The 19,839-nt window shown below is 52.4% G+C and overlaps 1 protein-coding gene and 1 long non-coding RNA gene across 2 annotated transcripts in view; one reads left to right on the top strand and one right to left on the bottom strand.

Annotated features, from left to right (window-relative positions):
• Window positions 1–16,409, top strand: part of CHST13 (carbohydrate sulfotransferase 13) — a 32,136-nt gene extending 15,727 nt beyond the window's left edge. The window contains exons 2-3 of the mRNA XM_056334961.1: window positions 11,461–11,543; window positions 15,089–16,409. Coding sequence (XP_056190936.1) covers window positions 11,461–11,543; window positions 15,089–15,934 — 929 coding nt within the window. The 3' untranslated portion in view covers window positions 15,935–16,409. The remainder of the gene's footprint in view (window positions 1–11,460; window positions 11,544–15,088) is intronic.
• Window positions 15,966–18,295, bottom strand: LOC130147576 (uncharacterized). Its single transcript, XR_008821283.1, has 3 exons — window positions 18,193–18,295; window positions 16,209–16,370; window positions 15,966–16,091 (listed from the first exon to the last, which is right to left on the bottom strand). It is a non-coding gene; the product is annotated as an uncharacterized LOC130147576 (long non-coding RNA).
• Between the last annotated feature and the right edge of the window lie 1,544 nt (window positions 18,296–19,839).

Genomic DNA, 19,839 nt, shown 5'->3' with positions numbered 1-19,839 from the left:
ATGGTGCTTTATTGTGGCAGTGAAAACATCACTTCTAGGTGGGTGACCCTGGTGCCTGCGGTGCTGCACACCACCTTCTTTCATATGCAAATATGTGGGGGTTCCTCCCTTGGAGCTGATGGGAGAAATTTGTCTTCTGCTGCTGCAGCTGATTGTGCCTGTTGTATGTGGGCAGTTCTCAGTGTAAACCTCCTCTGCATGTCCTGCCTTGCCCCACGCAGGTTTGCTTCCAAGCTGCTTTTATTTGTGGTTTTTCCCTTAGCTTTGTGGGCAACCTTCTTGCAACGCATCTCTGTTCAGCCCTCCGCAGTTTCTAAGTGCTGGGAGGTGAGGGCAGGCAGGGGGGTTAATTATTTGGTTTGGCTGTTTGAAAAGAGCTGGGGGTGGGGGTGGTGTAGAAAATGTCTACCGGTGGAAAAAAAAGCCTGAGCTAAGCTTTCAAGCATCCCTGTGCTGCTGGGACTTGGTTCTGTCTGATCCAGCCAAGTTCAAGTCACTTGGTTGGTTTAATGTCTGCTGAATGAAACAGTGTTAAGTCAGGACCACGTGAACTGCCGACTGGAGCATTCACCTTTCCCGTGGGGAGCAGTCCTGGCAGGCTGGGCTGCTGGTACCGGGGTGTCTCTGGGCACGATCCTGTACTTGGCTGATTCAGCAGCACCTCTAAACAAGGGTGTGTTGCACCACCTGAGCCAAAACTTCCAGTGATCTGTTGCTCAGCCCCAAAGTGAGCAGGTACATGTTTTCCAGCCCACCGTGTTGTGTGGGTGCCATTGGGGAAGTGCCTTACACAAACCCATAGCAGCAGTCTTGTAATGGTGAGAGAAATTAAATATCCTTCATTAAGCCCTCTGACGGACAAGCAGCTGGGCTTCAGACTCATGTCTGTGTTTTACTGCCCATCCCTGTAAGAATAGACATATTTTGGTTGTTCGTGCTTCTGGAGGGGTGTGACATTAGTAACAGCTGCCAAGCTGCTGTGATGCTTCTTGTGAGGGATGGTGCCTGGCTGGAGATGGGGCTTTGCCATGGGGGATGACTGGGCTGACAACATCCAGGTGGTGGCTGTGCTTGAAACTAGTGTTGTGTGGCTCCAAACCAGCCTACCTGGAGGCAGTTTCTGAGCCTGAGAGCTAGGATGCAGTGCTGGTGAGAGAAGACACTTACCCAGCAGTTTCAGAGGGACAGCTGAGCTTCCAGGTCCCATGCTTGAGCATTGTGCTCAGCAGATGACATGGAGGGATGACAAGTCACATGATGGTTTTGCCGGGGACAGGTGTGTGCCTGCCTATTGACCTGCTCAAGGAAGCAGGAACACAACGGTGACTCTGATCCTGCCCTTCTGATATGCTACATTAACTTGGGTGGGTTACCTGGGAAGGACTTGCTCCAGGACCCTTGCTGGGGTACAGTGAGCTTGGGCTCTGCTCGGATGTCCTGTTCTTAATACTCCTATTGCCCATCCTGCCAGGGAGAGATCTATAGAACTGGGGCGTTAGTTGGGTCCTGGTGCAGACGTGTGTGCACCCTGTGCAGTTCTTTCAGTCATCCCTAGCGAGTCAGCTCAGCAGCATCCTGCCCCATGGCTCTGCCGTGATGTCTGAAAATGCTCTGAAGCAAACGAGGGGCCTTCTGCTCCCCAGGGTGCTCTGGGTTGTCACTGCTGTGGGCCATGGGGGGGGAGGTCTGACGGAGAACGGAGGATTATTCTCTTTCCCTAACAAGTGAGCTGGGACGGACAACTCCAACAGACTCTAAGCCGACTCTACCTCAGCAGAAAGAAATGCAGAGGCAGCCAGCCTTCGCTGCAGCTTGGCCCGCAGCGCAGAGGGCAGGCTGTCAGGAATGGCCGGGTTATGTATTGCCAGCTTGTTCATCAGCAGGGGAAATATCAGAGTCGGGTGGTGGTGGCTCCAGCTGTGACCACGCTGCGTGGGCTGTCTAGGTAGCAACCTGTTGCCCATGTCCACCTGACCCCTGGTACAGGAGAGGCACTGGCTGCTCGCCTGCTGGTGGGGATGAATGTTCACCTGTGTCTGTTCTGAGCCTCTGCAAGAGGACATTGTCGTGAGGCAGAACAAGCTGAACAAGCCGTAACGGGGAGAAGAACACCACACAACGAGAAGCAAAGATGGGAAGGGCCACAGGAGCATTTCCTGAGCTATGGAGGGTGTTGGTCTGGAACAAGAAACGTATGTTTGTGTTGTAAATATTAGAGTTACAGAGTTTTGTGAGTTGATGCCAGCCCCCCTCCATCAATCCTCCTGCTCACCACTCACTGGCATAGCCCCAGGATGAACAAAAGAGATCAAATACAGCGTTTGCTCCAAAGGGATCCGTTAGCTGCTCTGTGGAAGCTGTGCAAGGTGGGGGCTATCGCAGGTCGGTATCTGGGCTCTTCCCTTCTTTGTAACGCAGCTGCTTGGGGAGTAGTGCTGTGCATGGGGGAGGCCTGGGGAAAAGATCAGAAAACACCTCCTCTGGTTGTTCTGCACAGGGCTGGACTTTTTACCCTTGCTTGTGCCCATCTGAACATTGCTGTTCACCTTGAAATGCTCAGTCTCCCCCGAATGCTCAGTCCCGTGTGTGCTCTGCTGCCAGGTGTGCCTGGTGGGATGGGGCACAGATGCTGCCCACTACCTCCGAGGGTGCCCAAGGGACACAGTCTCCTACCGCCGGGGTGCGGAGGTGCCCATCAGCTCTCGGGGGGACAAACCTCAGCTCTGTAGATGTAGGATAAAGCTTGGTCTGCTACCTGAGAGAGCTCCTTCCGAATTCTCCCTCCCAGCCCCGGTGGCTCCCACAGGCCCTCAGCAGAGGTCCCAAGCTGCCAGGCAAGTCTGCAACGCCTTGTGCATACCCTGGTTCTCTTTCCCACCCCCTGCATGCCCAGAGAGGCAACGGCTGAGGCTGCACCAGAGAACAAGGACTTGCTTGAGGTCTTTGTATGCAGTCATCGTGTTATTGTTTCACTTTTGGGGGCAGAACGGGGCCTATCATGTCCTGCAGATTCAGGGATCAATGTTCTTAGCTGTGACTGATGCTCTTGGCTCTCCCCCAGCGAAAGGTACAGCTCCCGTGTTCATACTGCCGCTCTCCTGGCATCCTAAGCCATGTCTCTGGCATTTGCCACCCACCTCAGATTTCCCACCCTATGGCCTCAAGTCCTGGTACCCCGCATCCAAGGTATTTGGGATGTTCCCTTTTCCCTTGTGAGCCATGGGGATACATGTTTTCCCAGTGGTGCTGCCAGGTGGTGAGAGGCAGGGTCCCACCTAACCTGCGGGAGGTGGCTGCTGCTGTGACACAGCAGTGTGACGGGGGGGGGGATGAGGGCTGCTGTTTACCGTATTTAAGAACAGCAAATCAGGCAGTGCTGCCAGCTGAGCAGACTGCGAGACGCTGCGGGGCTGTGCTAGAGGACACATCTCACTGCGCTCTGGTGTTGCGGTCGGCCCTCAGCCTGTGGCCTCACACAGCAGCCGTGTCATCCGCTCCCCTCCCCACCTCACCGTTCAGGTGGAGGATCTTCAGCCTTAGCAGAGAAGATGCCCAAGCAGACTTGCGTTTTTGGGGTGAGCCACTGAGCTGGTTTGGGTGCAGACTCCTGGATGAAGCCCAGATGATTACACCTCCTGCTTCTTGTTTCACTTGCAGCTCCCCAGTGGAGGTGGTTGTGTCTGTATTCACAAAGCTGATGGATGCATTTAAGCAAATCAGGCATGTGGCTCTGTTAGATTTCCTTCTTCTCTAGCATTTTAATTCAACTTCTGTTGTCGATATCCCCGGCTTTTTAGATGCAGTAAAAATGAGCAGTCACATGAATATAAGTAGATTGGATTGCCTCTTCACTGAAGCCAAAAATGTGTGTTCCCAAATAAAAACCTTCCAGTAAGAATAAAAATAGGAATGGGTTTTGGTTTTAATTCCCAGAGGTGCTCCTTTAGCTCTAAAGATGCATGAATGCCAGAATTGCTACACGTTTTCATAGCCGAATGCAGCATGCAAGAAAGCAAACAGTCACTTAATGCGGTCATCAGCATTAAGTCAGTGGGGTCTGGGGTTTGCTGTGGGATTTTGGTGTTTGCATTCCCATATCACCCTTGTTTTGAAAAGTAACTATCTTTAAAAACAATCAGCCCTTGTGCTTAGGTGGAAATGAAGTAAATGTGTTCTCCACCAGTACGAGCTCAAGCATAAAAGCCAGAGCTTCCTAGAATTAAACTGCTTCCTTGAGACCAGCACTGTTAGACCCAATAGCTCTGATCCTTCCAAGCAGGGCTGCTCCTCACATAGACCACTGGCCACTGCCCAGGGGTTCGACTGCTGCTTCCACGTGTCATTTCTTGGCCTCCGTGCCCTGGAGCATCCTCACACAGTCAAAGCGTGCAGCCGCCAAGCAGGCGGCGCGTCCCAGGCTTTGCTATCAAACCAGGAGGGAAAACTGAGCTCAGACTGCAGGAACTGTCTGGATCTATCACTGCTGCTGTTCTCTTTCACTTTCAAGCTCTGTTTTCTTTCTCTCTCTCTCTTTCTCTTCTTTTTTGTCTTGGATGTTAAAATCAAAAATTGGACAGATGCAGCAGCCAGGGGCTGCAGCTAGGGTCTGGCTTGGAATAATGCAGTCTCAATATCCTCCCTTCAGTTAGATGGCAGGATCCTTCTCCATGTCTCTTGGGTGCAGTTATTTTAATAGCAAGGAGCCTGTCTTCACGAAGTGAGGCTGCGTTTCTGCAGTCAGGGATGTGTGAGCCATCACTGCTGTGAGTGAAGCACTCACTCATCACCCACGACAGGTGCCAGAGATTGTGCCCACAAAGAGATCTGGGCCCTAATTTCTGGCTCTTCCAGTGACTGTCTTAAAGCAAGTGCTGATCCCTTTACGCTACAGAGCTCTGGGTGTTGCTTCCCCTTTTGATAAAAAGGCATCGTATTGTTCTGAGCTGTTTCCCACTGTAAACTTCTTTCTCCTGTGAACACAGGTCAGCCGCACACGTGCCATGTGTGCCAGGTGGTCAGTTTGTGCCACCAACACCTTTTCCTGTATTCAGATCCAGAATCCATCACAAATGTGAAACCATCACAAATGCACCACAAATGTGACGGATTCACACCCCACCTCCCGCAAGTTCAGAGCTTTGGTTTTGGTCCGAGAGCAAGCACCCCTTCCCAGGAGGGGCTGCCCTGAGATCTGAGTCTTCCCACAGTACAAACAAGCACCTATCCCACTCACCCGCGGGGAGCTGCACGCTGTAATTAACACCCAGACTGATCATGTCGGGTGGCCAGGCACCACAATTATTTTTCCTCTTTTTTTAGGTTTTGTGCAGACACAACAGGAAGCAAAGCTGGGGCTGTGAGACAGCAGCAGGAGACAGCGGTGGGGTCAGGTTCAGCTCCCTGGGGCGTCTGGGGTGCCTATGCATGTCCAAGCATGCGTGCTGCCTCATCGCTTCCCTTGGCTGGAGACCACTGAATCGCCAGTTTTTAATCCTCTCCAGTGTTTCATCTTGGAGACCACTAGTGGACCGTTTGGCTCCTCGTGGCCCCCAGGTCCAGCCTGGAAAATGCCTGAAAGCTCCGTCCTCCAGCCCAAAAGGTGTTGGGATTCCTCCTGCTGACCCTCAGCCCAGACTCCACTGATTTGGGGTTTCCAAACCTCTTCCTGTCTGGTACCTGACCAAATGGGCATGAAGATGCCCTGCGTGTGAAACACCTCCTGTCCCTCTCTGCTGGCCCGTTCCAGGGAACAATCATGTCCCAGCTCAGCTCATACACACATCCAGCTCTTGCAGCCTTCCATGGGGCAGCAAATCCTGGGATTGCCTGGTCACCTCACAGCCCTTCTCAGCAGCTCTGGGTCTGCCTTGGTCCCAGGAGAGCAGAACTGTCAGTGCTTTATGAGAGGGTCACCAATGCTATGGATAATAGTATTCACGCTTTTTTTGCTGCTATGGCAAATACCTCACCTGGTATGTTTCAGGACATCATTTGCCTTTTTTTATGACTGTCCCACTGGCTGCTGATAGCCCAGAACTAATGCACCTGGGACCTCCTGCCACTTCCAGTGGCAAAGTAGCAGAAACTGCTGAATTCCAACACTGTGAAATTAAATTCTGTTGAATTTCCACTCTCCTGGTCCAGGAAGAAGCTTTCGTTTCCCTGTTTGGAGTTTCAGTCTCTCCCTGCCATGGCAGCCTTTCTCAATGCTTTGTCCATCATCAGTATCTTTCTATTTTTATGCCAACTCATTCACAAAGTATCTAACCCAAAGCCAATCTTGGAGATATTTTACTAGAAATCTGCCTTCTGCCCAGCACTTCTCATTTAAACACTGTCTGCTTTCCAGTTTCTTGTGTCCTTTACAGTTCACCTTTTAAACTTCATCTTCTCTGACTGAAGTGCTGATTTCCTGTGTTATATCTCATGTTTACATATATCTGGGTAAAGATCTACCACATATGCTTGATCTACAGAAGTGGCTTATTTTATTCACAGATGAAGTTGCATGGGTATAAGCTGCGCTTAGTAAATGGCATGTTGATTTGATTTCCCTAATGAGTTGCACCCATGTCTTTTCATTGTTTTCTTTCCTCCAGACTGTTTTCTAAAGCCTTGGTAATGCTGATGTCAGCCTAGCAGGCTTGTCGCTGCCTGAATCCTGTCTCCTAGCCAAACTCTTCAACTGAGGCACTGGATTTGCTGTTGTGGTTGCAGAGAACCTCCCTCCGTAATTAAGACTCTGCAGCCAAAACAGCAAATTCTTTTCACTGGTGCTTCCTGAAGTCCAGGATGGGCATGATCCAGCCTTACCCTCACCTCACACGTGTCTGGCTGTCTTTGCAATCAGCTAGTACACCTAAATATTCACAGCTTTAAAATCTATTCCCTTTTCCAAAGAGAGCTGGCAAGACATTGAAACCCCAGATCCTGCTGCGGTATTGATGTCAACCCGCTGCAAGAGAGTAACTTTGGGTTTGATGGGACAGCACTAAAATCTGGGCTGTAGGGGGAAAGGAGGGAGGGAACGCGTTGCCTTTTTAAGCTCTGAAGGAAAAGCTGAAAGTGCTTGGAGCACAGGAGACTTCAAAATGTGCCTGAGCATCCTTTCAGGCTCATCTCGTTCAGTGATTTCGTGTCAATGTTACTGCCTTAGGTGGGGCTTTCGGTCTCTTGCTCTGCATCACTCCTTGCCTCATCCTTTGAAGATGCAAAAGGAGAAACGTGCTATTTCCTTCTGCCCATCTCAGTGAAAAACATTTTGGATTTTGATCAGGGATGTGCACCATCTTGATACATGTTATCCAAATGGTGATCCAGCAGTTGCCAAGGGCTGGTGTTTTAGAAACTCTATACACCTTGGCTAAGTGTCATCCCTGCTTTCAGATGCAATTGTGGCAATGCTAAATTTCTGAGGATTACCACTGCATGTAGTGGAATCCAGGAACCTCAGTAACAAGTTATAAAGTCAGGAGGAAAGCCAGGATGTGAAGATCTTGGCAGCTTCCCGTGATGGAAGATCCTGCTGTACTCAGGGCCATGGTTCCAAAATGCAGCACAAACCATTAATTTACTCAGATGACACTCTCTCCTCAACACTGTCATATATTTCAGTATTCCCTGGATTTCCCAGACTTCTTGGAGTCCCAGGAGCATCTCAGGGATGAGTAAACCAACAGTACAGGGGATGGGGTTATTGTCTTGCTTTCAGCATGAACAACTGGCAGAAGAAGGGTGTGTAAATGCCGTTGCCTATCTGCCCCCTTCCTCCCACCTCCTCCTTGCAGTCCAGGCTGTATCCCAGATCTGATCTAAGAAACAGGCACAGATCAAGCATCGAGCCCTTCCCCAGCTCCCCCCCCCCCCCCCCCATGTCTTGATTTCCTCTCCAGCTGTGTGGTTCAGCCAGCTGTGGAGCCTCTTGAGCTCAGCCTTTCCAAGGTGGGCGATTGCCTGCTTGGGTAGGCGGTGAAAGCAAGGGACAGGATGGGGGGAGATCTCAGGATGGGAGCACACTGTGGGATTGCATGATGAGGTGGTTAGGATGGAGTAGCTGGGGAAGAGCGGTTTTGTGTTCAAACTGGGGCTGAGCTGTGTCCATAGAGATGCATGATGAGGACTCAGAGTCTGGCAGTGGCAGGAGGGATGGGAGAGGAATGTGTCAGCAGAGATATTGCAGGGGCTGGGGCTGAGGGATGGTGAACAGGGGATGGCCACGCTTGGGGTCACGAGGCAGAGCTGTGTTAGGTGGCGAAGCCTGGTCTTAAGGGGGCTCGACTCTGTTAAATCACTGTCTACAGCCTTCTGCTGGGTGAGGCAGGTTGCAGCAGCCCTGGCCTGCCTAGTGCTGTGATGGCCAACGTTGCTCTGCCAGGCGATCCCAGATGTTCTGGGGATGCTTTGGGCACAGGCAGCCTGGACCGCACCCTGCCAGCCGCAGGCATTTGCAGCTGCCCTGACCCCAGCGCTGCCGAGGATGGATGCTGTGGTCCCACGGGACACGCTGAGTGGCTGCTGCCCTCCGCAAGCACCGGTGCCTGTGCGGTGCTGTGCTGAGCCGCACACGGCTGCAACTGCAGCATCTCCCCCTCTGCCGCAGGGTTTGAGGCTGTCGTCAGGAGTCATCCTGGTGGCCCAGCCGGCAGCCTGTTTGCTTTTCTCTTTGGGACGCCGCGTGTAGCGTGAGCAGACGGTTTCAGAGGAGGGAGCCTCCCTGCACTTGGAGCTTTGTAAAAACCTGCCACTGGGCCAGACGTTCGCTCTGAAGGGTTTGGCGAGCGCCCCAGGCAGGGGATGGTGTCATCGCTTTGGAGAGCAAAAGTGTCAAGATGCATCAAGTGTGGAGCGCTGGCGTCTTCCCCCTGCCAGCTCAGCGCTCCCAGGCTCCTCCAGCTGTACGGGAGCAGCCTGGCAGCTTTTTTTTCTTTCTTTTTTTCTCTTTCCCTTTTTCTTCTGGAATCCTGTACAGCATGAGCATAGTGGAGATCCCAGGGGGGTTGCTGCTGTCCAGAGAAGGCTCCTTGTTCTCTGCCAGATCTTGTGCTGGGGGAAGGCTGGAGGAAATCCATTTTGCAATGGTTCTGCTGGGGCTGCCGGCAAGAGTCATGCGAGGTGCATCAGTCCTTGGCCAGGCTTGTTCTTGAAAGGCACAGCCCTGGGCAGTCAGAGCACGGATCTGACCTGCCTGACCTCTGCTCGCTCCCCACTTTACTGCAGATTTGTTTTTTGCTCACCCTGAAGAGCCTCCTGCCGAGCCAGCCCACTCCTCCTGGGCCATGACCTGACCTGCACCAGGCACTGAAGCCTTTCCCTGGGGTGGCGTTTCCATGTGCCCCGGCACAGCGCCGGCACCAGCAATTTGCATTTTTAGCAGCTTCAGGTCAGCCTGAACCACCCAGGGTTTGCTTATGTCCCTCGTAAGAAAGGTTCTGGTGGATGCACATGTTAATCTCGAAAACAAACGCCTCCACATTGCTTTTACTAAATATAGGACAAGTGTCTGCTGCGGTGCAGGGCGCTTGCAGGCAGCCCACGACAGTTCACGCTCTCACATTGAACAGGAGTTTATCAGCCCCGGCCAGGAAAGGGCCTTGGGTTTAATGCTTTTTGCTTACAGATTTGAGCTGCTGTGTGTTGAGTTTTCAAGGTCAATCACTTTTCCTCTCACTTGCAGAGGGCTGAGCCTGGAGATATGAAATGGGGCTCCTCTGGGACGAGCATCTCAGCCCAGCACTGTGTAGGTTCTTCTGCTTCTCTGTCATTAGCACAGATGAAGTTTCACCCTCCTGTGGGGTAACTGAAATGGGATTAAGGAAGGAACTGCCTTCCCTCAGAGTCACATCTCGATCACTCCAGTGCTCCAGGAAGTGTCATTTCCCACGAACGCGCAAGCGTACATGCGCTGCTGATGAAATCTGGTGAGGTCAGGCAGTCATTTCCCCCTAATTACAGCTCCAGGAATGAAGAATGTTTAGCTTAGACTCTGGTGACTGTGCTTTGGAGCACTTTTCATTTAAGCAAAACATAGGCACATGGAAATGAAGGTAGGATTTGGATTTTTCATTCTGGTTATTTTGGTTAAAAAGATGCCATCCAGTGCTTGTGTAACAAAATACGGTTCTGTTTGGTGATGGTCAGTAAATGAAAAGATTCATACCCCCAGGCTGTCATGTGAAAAGCCTTTATGTTGGAAACCTTCGTGTTGCCAGAAAAGGTTTGTGAGAGATGTTTTCCCTCCACCACATACATCCCTCTGAGATTTGAGAAGGTCCCTGTAGTAGCAGGAACTTGGAGGACTGGAAGACCCTCCCAAGCCATGATCTCCCCAACAAGGTGTCCCGCCATGCCCTTCAGAAAAAAGCTTCATCTTCCGTTTTAAAACTCAGTGTAATTTCTCCTGTGGAATCATCTGCAGGGCTGCACAACTCCCATGGTTAGAAACCGTCTTCTCATATGAAAACTGTTGTGGCATCCTCTACCAACAGAGAGGGTCAGATACAAGCAGTGAAGGGTGGGTGAGAGGTGGGACAGCTGCTTGGAGCTGTTACTGCAGACGAGAGCCCGCGCCCCTGTCGTGGTTGCTCCATGCGCTAGGTTTGGGATATCCAGGCTGCATGGCTCTGCCCATGCAGTGCTGCAGACAGGTCCCTGGGGCTGGGGGATGGCAGCCGAAGCAGACGCTTCATAGCCTGCACGGTGGTTGCATCCCTACATAATTTAGGAGCATGAGAACTTGAGCATCTGTCACTGACTGGTTATCTGGCATCACGTTTGTGGCTGGCCAGATCCAGCCTCAGGTCTGCTGCTGCTGCTGCAAATAGACTTCTGAAAGCAAACCAGCTGATCTGCATGGACCACTTGGGTGGGTGTCTTCAGCTTCAAACACTTGAGGACATGTTGCTGGTATAAAAACTTAACCAACTTACTAGTCAGACGAAGCATCTGACCAATTTGTCTATTAATGGCTGTGTCTCTGAGCCTGGAAATGCGAACTCTGAGCCTGCGGGGGCTCAGCACAGAGCTGCCCGTGCTGGATCTGCCCCTTATCTCTGCCAAGCACAGATGCTGTCTCACCCCTCACGGGGCTGCAGCGATGCTGGTCAGGGTCCTGTTGCCTCCTGGGTCATTACCCCACCAATGCAGCCTGCACACAGTGGCATTTCCCAAATGCACATGGATCAAACTGTTTCCAGTTGCTCTTGAAATTGCAACAAGCTGTTATCTTTGTTTATGGTCTTTTATTTGTTTAAAGGTTAATTCTGGACCTTTCAAACTCTTAACTGCAGGTTTTGGTAAAAAATGAGAGAGAGGGACACACATTGCGTGAGCATCTTCTCCCAGAGCCAAACAGATTTGTCTCTTCTTGGGGGAATGTTGCCTCATCCCAACTTGAGCATCTCCAGAGAGGGTGAGGGAAGCAGCCCCTCCCAGCCCCTCTGATCTTTCTTGCTCCTTTTCCAGCCACAGAAGATGGGGTTATGAGATCCACCTGGCAGGGGAAGGCCGGTCGCAGCCCGCTCCAGGCCTTGTATGAGAGTGACCAGGTAAGGGGACAGGGAGAGGGAGATGGAGGGGGTGAAGAGGGAGCGGGGCGCTGGGGGCTGACTTTCCACACCTCCAGCGTGTGGGGCTCCATGCTGTCTCCAACCACCCCCAAGGTCTCTGTGCCTGAACTTCTGGCCACGTCCAAAAGAAGAGACCATGCTGCTTTGGGGAGCAATTGCTGATAAAAAAACTGCTTATGGCCCTTGCTGGTACTTGGGCAAATGGTTTCATTGCTGGGGGGCTGAGCCATAGCTGGGAAACCCAGGAGATTTCACTCTCTGAGGATTTCCAAGCCAGCTTGGGCCATCATAGCAGGGCAAGAGCATCATTGCTGCACTTTCTGAGCTAATAATTGATAGATGCTTCTATGTTGGGTGCTACGCACACACACATATGTATGTGCATATATATATATATATATGCATATATAAAGCTGGACCCAGCCACGAGGAGTTTATAATCCTGGGACATCTCAGTCCTCTCCATCACCCTGGGCTGTGCCAGCTACACCTGCTGAAAAAGGGGCAGCCAGGCACAGTCCGGGCAAGGAAACGCTTGCCTCCAGGTGGGCTTGGTGGGTTCATGACCCATGCAGGGGTCTGCTGGAGGACAAGCCACAGTCACTGCTTGAGGCAGGGAGCTCTCGCCCTCACCAGCCCCCAGGGCTTTGAGCCCCGCCAGCATCAGTGACCTGGCATCAGGGAAGGTGTCCCACTTGCTCTTAGCAGCTGAATGGGAGCTTAAGGGTTTGCAGTTGAAGCTGCCAAAGGTGTGTTTTGTTTCCTTCTACTGCGTTTCCCCCCTGGGTGGGACCTGTGCAGACAGACGTGTCTTTGCAGAGGGATCCTCGCCCACAATTTCCCTGCAGGAAGCCACCCTCCAACTGGTGCAATGGGCTGGGCCACAGCCACATGCCCCAGCCACCAAATGTGCCTTGCATCTCCCCATGTCCATAAGGCAGTCATCTTCTGCAGCCCCCAAGAAGCAGAGGGCAATGCTGGTGGTCTCTGCAGCTGGCTGCCAGCCCCGCTGCCTCCCCACGGCCTGTCGGCAGCACCCACTGCAGCCAGAGCCACATCTCCTTTCCACACACAACGCTCTTTTTTTACTGTCTAGGTTGATGCTTTTGTGTCTATAAGCAGCCAAATTACATTTGCTCTGGGAAAAATTGCAAATGTGGACTTCCTTGGCCACGATGCCGGCAAACCCTAATGCTGCTGGAATGTCATGGTGTTATTTCCTTAAAAGAGCTACTTAATTTCTCTAGCTTTTAAAGAGAAGGAAATTAAGGGAGCAATTTTGCTCTGAAATAACTGCACTTATTCCAGTGGGCGGCTGTTGAAAAGTAGTCACATTTATTTGTTGCCATGCCTGCAGACAGTGTCTGTCTGTCTGTCTTTCTGGTCCAATAGTTTTGAATTATGCAAGTGCAACGAAAAACACCTGAAAAAAAATCACATTATTAAAATGCCTCTTTTGGTTTTTTAAGCGCTTGCAAAAAGGGTTTCCCGTTTTAAAAGGTCATGGGGAGCCTCTGAACTAAAGAAATTTCTGCTGAAAGGTTTGGCTGTGTCGCAGGGAGGTGTACCATGAGAATGCCTCTTCAGCTGGGATTATCGCCTGCCTAGGTGCTATGTTGTCTTCATACCCAAGTAGCCAACAACGTCAAAGTCATATCTGGGTGGCAGTTAGGAGCCTGTTGACCTGCATTTCCTCCATTTGAACATTTTCCCTTCTCATCTCCCTCTTGGAAGGAGCAAGGATGGGATGCTTTCTCCTGCCCTTGTCTCAGGTTACTGCCCATTTAGGTTCCTGGAGAAAGTGGTGACTAACGTGACCTAGACAAGGTTATTTCATTTTGTGGAAATGAGATCCAAAAGGGTCTGAGTGTGGTTCATCCCTTGCAGGAGGAGCTTTTTGTCCAGATGTTAACACCTCTCTGAAGGTGATGAGTCTGCTGGATCACCCATGGGATGGGCAGTTTGTCTCAGTATCCCAGCTCCTGGCAGGAGCTTCACAAACCCTCATCTCCACAACATTGCCTCTCCCAGGCTCTGGTGCCCCCCCAAACCCCTTACGGCCCCCTGGGGAGGGGTGAGGGTGCATCTGAAGCTTGGCAAAGGGTGTCCTTCGGCATGCCTGAGCACTGACAGCTGTCAGCAGCAAGGAGGTAGGGACCAAGGAGGTGTCCTGCCCTTGTCCTTCATCTTGAGGTTGCCATGTCGCTGCAGGCTGCAGAGATGTTTGCTGTGGAGCCCTGCGATGCCGGCAGGACTGGCTTCACAACCCCAAAGGGGAAGCCACCACTGCCTTGCGACATGACAGTCCTGCATTGCATTAGAGCAGCAGCTCCGTGGGGCCAGAGCTGCCCGCGCCAGCAGACAGGCAGTGAAGCCGTTAGTGGTCGCGGCCCGGATGAGGCTGTTGGTGGTTCCCAGCAATGACACTGGGGCTGAACGCAAAACCTCCAACCCCTGTGAGCAAAGCAGGGAGGGAGTGGGCAGGAGGAAGAAGGGACCTTCCTCTTCTGAGTTCCTGGAAATGGTTTCCTTCCCCAGACATTTTAATGACACTTTGGGATTTCCAGTGAAAACTGTGACAGGAAAGGTCACATCCCCAAATCTGGAGGAGGGGGGTTCAGCTGGGGCAGGGGTTGCGGTGGGCCCTGAGCTCCTGGGAAGCCAATGCAGCAGGCGTTGGTGCAAGGGTCAAAAGGGATAAAGAAGAAGGAATGTGTGCGGACTCCTCATCCCTGTGGACAAAGGAGACCGTGACCAGAGGTGAGGCATTGGACTGGCGCGTGTGGAAGAAGTCCCTCAGGACAAGGAACCTAAAGCCCGCAGGAAGGGCCTCACCACCACCTCCAGCAGCACCTCGCTCCTCTCCACCATGCCCCTGCCACCCCACCTCACCTCCAGCTCCCCCGCTGCTCCCCAGGGTCCAACCATCGTTGCTAGAGACCGTTTTCCTCCACCCATCTCCCTTTGCCTTTCCTTGGCAGCACAGCCATGCCGTTTTCATCGAGCATGCCCATGCTTGTGTGCCACATTTCCGCCTCTTGGCTGCAGTGTTTGCAGCAAGCCCATGGCTGTAGGCATCAGCACGATGCAGCGATGCCCGTCACAGCTGGGAGGTGTGCGAGGCCCTGCGCCAGCAAAGGGGCTGCACTGTTTGGCACTGGAGGGGTCAGACCATGCCTGCCCCCCTAGACCGGTGCAAAGAAGAGCACCTTAGCTCAGTGTGTGGGGGGGTGCTGTACCAAGTACTCCATTATTGACCCTCTCTGCACCGCCTGCTCTTCCCTCACCCCCTTTGACTTGTCCCCTCATCACATTTTGTTCTTTTTTTTCCCCCAGCAGGTCCAAGGATTAAATGCACCAAATCAAGTTGTGCTCAAAGTCAACACTGTCCTCAAAAATCCCATATGGGTGACTGCCGAACCCGGGAAAGGGGAGGGAATGAGGACAGTTGTGGGCCAATTGCTGTGTGTTGGCCACAATCAGCTTGGGCAAGCTGGTGACCATCTCCTTTTTTTCCTCCCCAGTTTGAGCAGTCATCGCTGCAGGCAGTTCACCAGCAGAGACGGGAGCTGTTGAGCAACATCTGCAACCGTTACACCCGCAAGCGGCGTCTCCTGCGGCCGGATGACTTGCGGCACTTGGTGGTGGATGACACGCATGGGCTGCTCTACTGCTACGTGCCCAAAGTGGCCTGCACTAACTGGAAGCGGGTGATGATGGTCTTGACGGGGCAAGGCAAATACCGGGACCCACTGGAAATCCCTGCCAATGAGGCCCACGTCTCGTCCAACCTGCGCACCCTCTCCGAGTACAGCGTCCCTGAGATCAACCACCGCCTGCGCAGCTACCTCAAGTTCATCTTCGTGCGGGAGCCCTTTGAGCGCCTGGTCTCAGCGTACCGCAATAAGTTTACCCGCAGCTACAACACAGCTTTCCACAAGCGCTACGGGACCAAGATCATCCGGCGGCACCGGCAGGAGCCCAGCGACAAGGCCCTGGAGCGCGGGGACGATGTGCGCTTTGAGGAGTTTGTCTACTACCTGCTGGATCCACGGACGCAGCGGGAGGAGCCCTTCAATGAGCACTGGGAGCGGGTGCACTCCCTCTGCCATCCCTGCATCGTCCACTACGATGTGGTGGGCAAGTATGAGACCTTGGCTGAAGATGCCAACTACATCCTTCAGCTGGTTGGGGCCGACACGAGCATCAAGTTCCCATCTTCATCCAAGACCACCAGGACGACAGACGACATGACGGCCCAGTTCTTCCACGACATTAGCCCTTTCTACCAAAGGAGACTCTTTAATTTATACAAAATGGACTACTTGCTCTTCAATTACTCCATCCCCTCGTACCTCCGCATCCGATGAGGTAGGGGCTGGGGGGAGAGGTGAGGGAGAGCTGGGTAACTCTCACCTTGCCACAGTTCCTCTCCTCCCACCCTGTGCTCATCTCTTGGTTGACTTCTGTCCCGTGCTCTCGCCATTACAGTCTGCTCTACATCCTGATGCCTTGTTCGGGCGTGGTCTGGAGGGAGGACATCTCTCAAAACACTGGGGCTGGAGCTTTTCCTTCCCTTTCCCTCTCACCCTTCAACACCTACAGGGGATGGTGGTGGGACCAGACGCTGGAAGGAGGGCTTACCTTGGCTGGGGACTTTATTTTAACTAAGAGGCTCCTCTGTAGATCCAAGTCTTGGGAAGGCTCCTTTTTCGGGCAGGATCCCTTCAGGTCTTTCTCCTCCTTACTGGGCTGTTCGAGGGTGGACATGGCATCTTGGGGGGGCAGGGTGGAGCATGTCAGAGACTTGCATAGAACCAGAAATAAAGCAATAATTTAACGTAAGTTTTTCCTTTCATTTAAAATCGCTCCCACTTTTTCTTTTTGCCCTGTTCTCCTCCATCCTCCCCCAGCTTCCCACACCGTCCCCCATTGCTGGGGAAGGCTGTGGTGCGTTACTGTGACCACATATTTCTCCCTGACAAAGCCCGGAGGGTTTTTTTTGTTCCTCTCCTTCCACATGCTTTCAGCTGACATGCAAAATGCTCTGAAGAGAGGGAGAGAGGAGCAGGTCTGCAGCAGGTCTGGGCTGATAGAGGCACAGTGCCTTCTCCTGAACTGCAATAGCAGAGCACTCAGCACCGGTGTGGGTGTGCGCATCTCTGGATTTCTGGTCAAGCCCAATAAATCCAGGCCCCACACCTCCTGTTTTTTAAAAGCAAGTGATAACTGTTTTGCAAAGGGATATGTACAGCACGGGTGCAGGTGTCTGCTCAGGTGAATCACGTTATCCATGGTGTCCTGCCCATGGCCCCACTGAGCTGGCAGCGATGGCTTCTCGTCCCCTGCCATGCGCTGCTCCTGTGTGTAGCCGGTGCCTCCCACACAGGGCGGCCCATCGCACTGGGGATGCAGAAAGGTGCTGGGGCAGGTTTGGGCTATAAAGTGCTTCGGGGAGCGCTGTGCTGGGATGTGGGAGAGCACTACGGTAATGAAGAGGCAATGCTGGACTGGGAAGACCAGAGAAGGGGGGGGGGAGGGGAGGAGAGAGAAGACATTGAGAATAAAAATGGGGACAGAGACACCTAGAGGAAAATATCCCTTTGCCTGTCTGGCTTTGGACAATTCATTCCTTGAAGAAGAAATGGGGAGGAGGGGGCAAAACACAAAAGAAAATGACAAAGCGAGTCCTAGGGTTTTAAATTAAAACCAGTCCAAGGAGCTGTATTTCTTTAAAACCATAATTCAGCCTTTCCTCTTTTCTGTTCAGCTTTGGCTCAGTGGCTGCCTTTGTAAATAAACACGCCAGTAATAGATGCTGTAGAGTGTGTCTGCTGGCTTGGCTGCAAACACTTGACTTATTAGTGCAATACAATGGGAGGTTTTATAAAATCCCAGTGCTCTCAGGCTCTTTTAAAAAATAATGTTTTCATCTAACAACTTTCAGCTGTTATATCTCAGCCTTTTTCCTCTCTGCGTCTGACTGGCATCTCTGTGCTGACACTCCCACTTTGGTTGCTTTGTTTAGAGATTGGGTTTAGCAAAGCAATGAAAAAGGAAAGTAAATAAAATTGCTGGTGAACCTGGCAGTCTGACTGATTCTCCCAATCTGAACCGGAGATCTCGTGGAAATGGCCTTTCTGGTGCTATCTGAGCATCTCCCCGTCTAGCTGAAACTCAAAGCACAAAACCAGATTATATGATGCAACAGATTTCATCTGCAGCGTTCAGGCTCGGAGTGCATTCCTCCTGCTTTCTCAGGAGTCTCACATTCCCCGCTTAGCAGTACCTCTGCTTGGAAAAATGATTCTTCAAGTCACCACAAGCCCTTTTCATTGCTTTTGGTCGTGAATCATAATTTGGGATCAGATTCAGAGTCACAAAAGGATGGGGTTTTGCATGGATTTCTTTTTCTTTTCCTGAATACTATTCCCTACAGGTAGCTGTTAAAACCTGATGGCACAGCGAATGGGAAGGAGACAGGTACACATGACTCTCCCCGTGTTGTGCTGTGTGTGGGTGTTTAGGCAATACCTGGCAGGCTGGGAGCCCTTTTGGGCTCTCTTTGGTGTGAAAGCGAGGGAATGGCGTGCTCTGGGCTTTGTCTTTCAGCCAGCTGGTTTCTAACCTTTGCTGCAGTGGTGGCGATTTGGAGCCGGTCCCGGCTGTGATGGCGGTTTGATCCACAGCCTGTCCCCCGGCATCCTCATCAGGCCTGACCCACTGCCCCAGACAACAGCGAAGCCACACACACAGGGAATGAATGCAGCCCTCCAGCCTCAGCCACTGTCTGCTGCGGGCAATACCCTGCTGAGATTTGGTCTGTAACAAGGCGTCTTTTGGATCATGTAGGACCTTTCGAGATAACCACCTCTGGGCTTTTTCTGAAAAAAAAAAACAAAAACAAAAACAAAACAACAACAACAAAAAAAAACCAAAAACAAAACCCCAAGAAAACAACCAACCAACCAAAAACAGAACAAACAAAGCAACAGCCACAATCCAACCCATTTAGGTCATACCCTTGGCTTTCCCCCTGCCAAAACACCACTCTCCAAAGCAAAAGCTGCCCGTGCAGACAGAAAGCGGCCACTGTCTTTCAGCAGCAGCCGCCTCCACCCGGGCTGGCGCTCCGGGCCACCCGCTCTGCCCGTGCCGAAGCCCCGCAGGGCCGGGCCGGGGGTGCGGGTCCCCCGCGCTGGGCAGCCCCGGCTCCCCCCCAGAAACGCTGCAGGGCTGGAGCCAAACGGAGTTATGAGGACACCGTGTGACTGGTGATCCCAACTGCAAGCGTTTTAATTTCCTGTACCTCTCCGGGTGCCGGGAGCAGTGCTCTGGAGGGCTCCCAGCTGTCTGTGGGTCTTTTAGCTGTTTACTGCACCCCTTCTCCTTGCTAGAGGGGAAGATTGCAAGGTAGTCCAGGCCACCTCTAAAGTGTAACTAGATTTGGTTTTGTCTTCTACTTGGAACTGGGAACGTGGCAGTGCCTGGTGTGCCACAGAAGCACGAAACAAAATGTAAGGAGATGCCAGGGGGCTGTCCCCCAGGGCACGGAACAGGGCAGCATCCCCATAGCCCTGCCCCAGCACCCTGCTGTGAGCGGGGAGCATTTCCAAGCAGAAGACAGTAGTCTGGTGTTGAAGGGCACAAACACACTGCCACGATCTCAAACAGGACCAAAATGCAGCCCTGTGGGATGTGTCTGTCTTGGTGGCAAGGGGCTTTGGTGTGGCTGGCCTGTGGGACTACACACCGCGTACCACGCTGCATTTTGGCCAAGGTTTGATGACAAGTGGAGGTGAAGACTCTTCTCAGGCAGCCCTGTAACCAGCGAGGCGAAGACAGGACCAGCCATCACACCAGGAACGAGCTCAGCTGCTGTCACCTGGAAGAAAGAGCAAAGCAGTAACCCCGAGGGCAGCAGGGGCATTTCCACCTGTGCATGGCCTTTTTTGGGTGCCCTTAAATACAAGCCTTACGCTGCCAAAAAAAAAAAATCTTCAACGTGGTATTTCTGAAGGGAAATAAACCGTCCCTGCAGGGCTGGTGCCTAGGGGTAAGTGTGGCCGTTACCCCCCATAGCCCCACACTGAGCTCCCGCAGCTGGGGTGTGCTGGGAGCAAGAAGGGGATGTCCCATAGCAAAGCCGAGGATGCTGGTGGCTGCCAAAGCAGCCAGGTGAGAGCACAGGGGCGTCCCTGCAGCACTGTTAAGTGCACTGACCCTGCCAAAAGGAGCAGAGGCACCTGAGCGAGGTGTGGCTGCAATTAGCTGC

The sequence above is a fragment of the Falco biarmicus genome, chromosome 4 (genome assembly GCF_023638135.1).
Source record: "Falco biarmicus isolate bFalBia1 chromosome 4, bFalBia1.pri, whole genome shotgun sequence".
NCBI classification, from domain to species: Eukaryota; Metazoa; Chordata; class Aves; order Falconiformes; family Falconidae; genus Falco; species Falco biarmicus.
The sequence above is the reverse complement of the archived record's forward strand: the minus strand, read 5'-3'. Positions and strand labels throughout refer to the sequence as shown.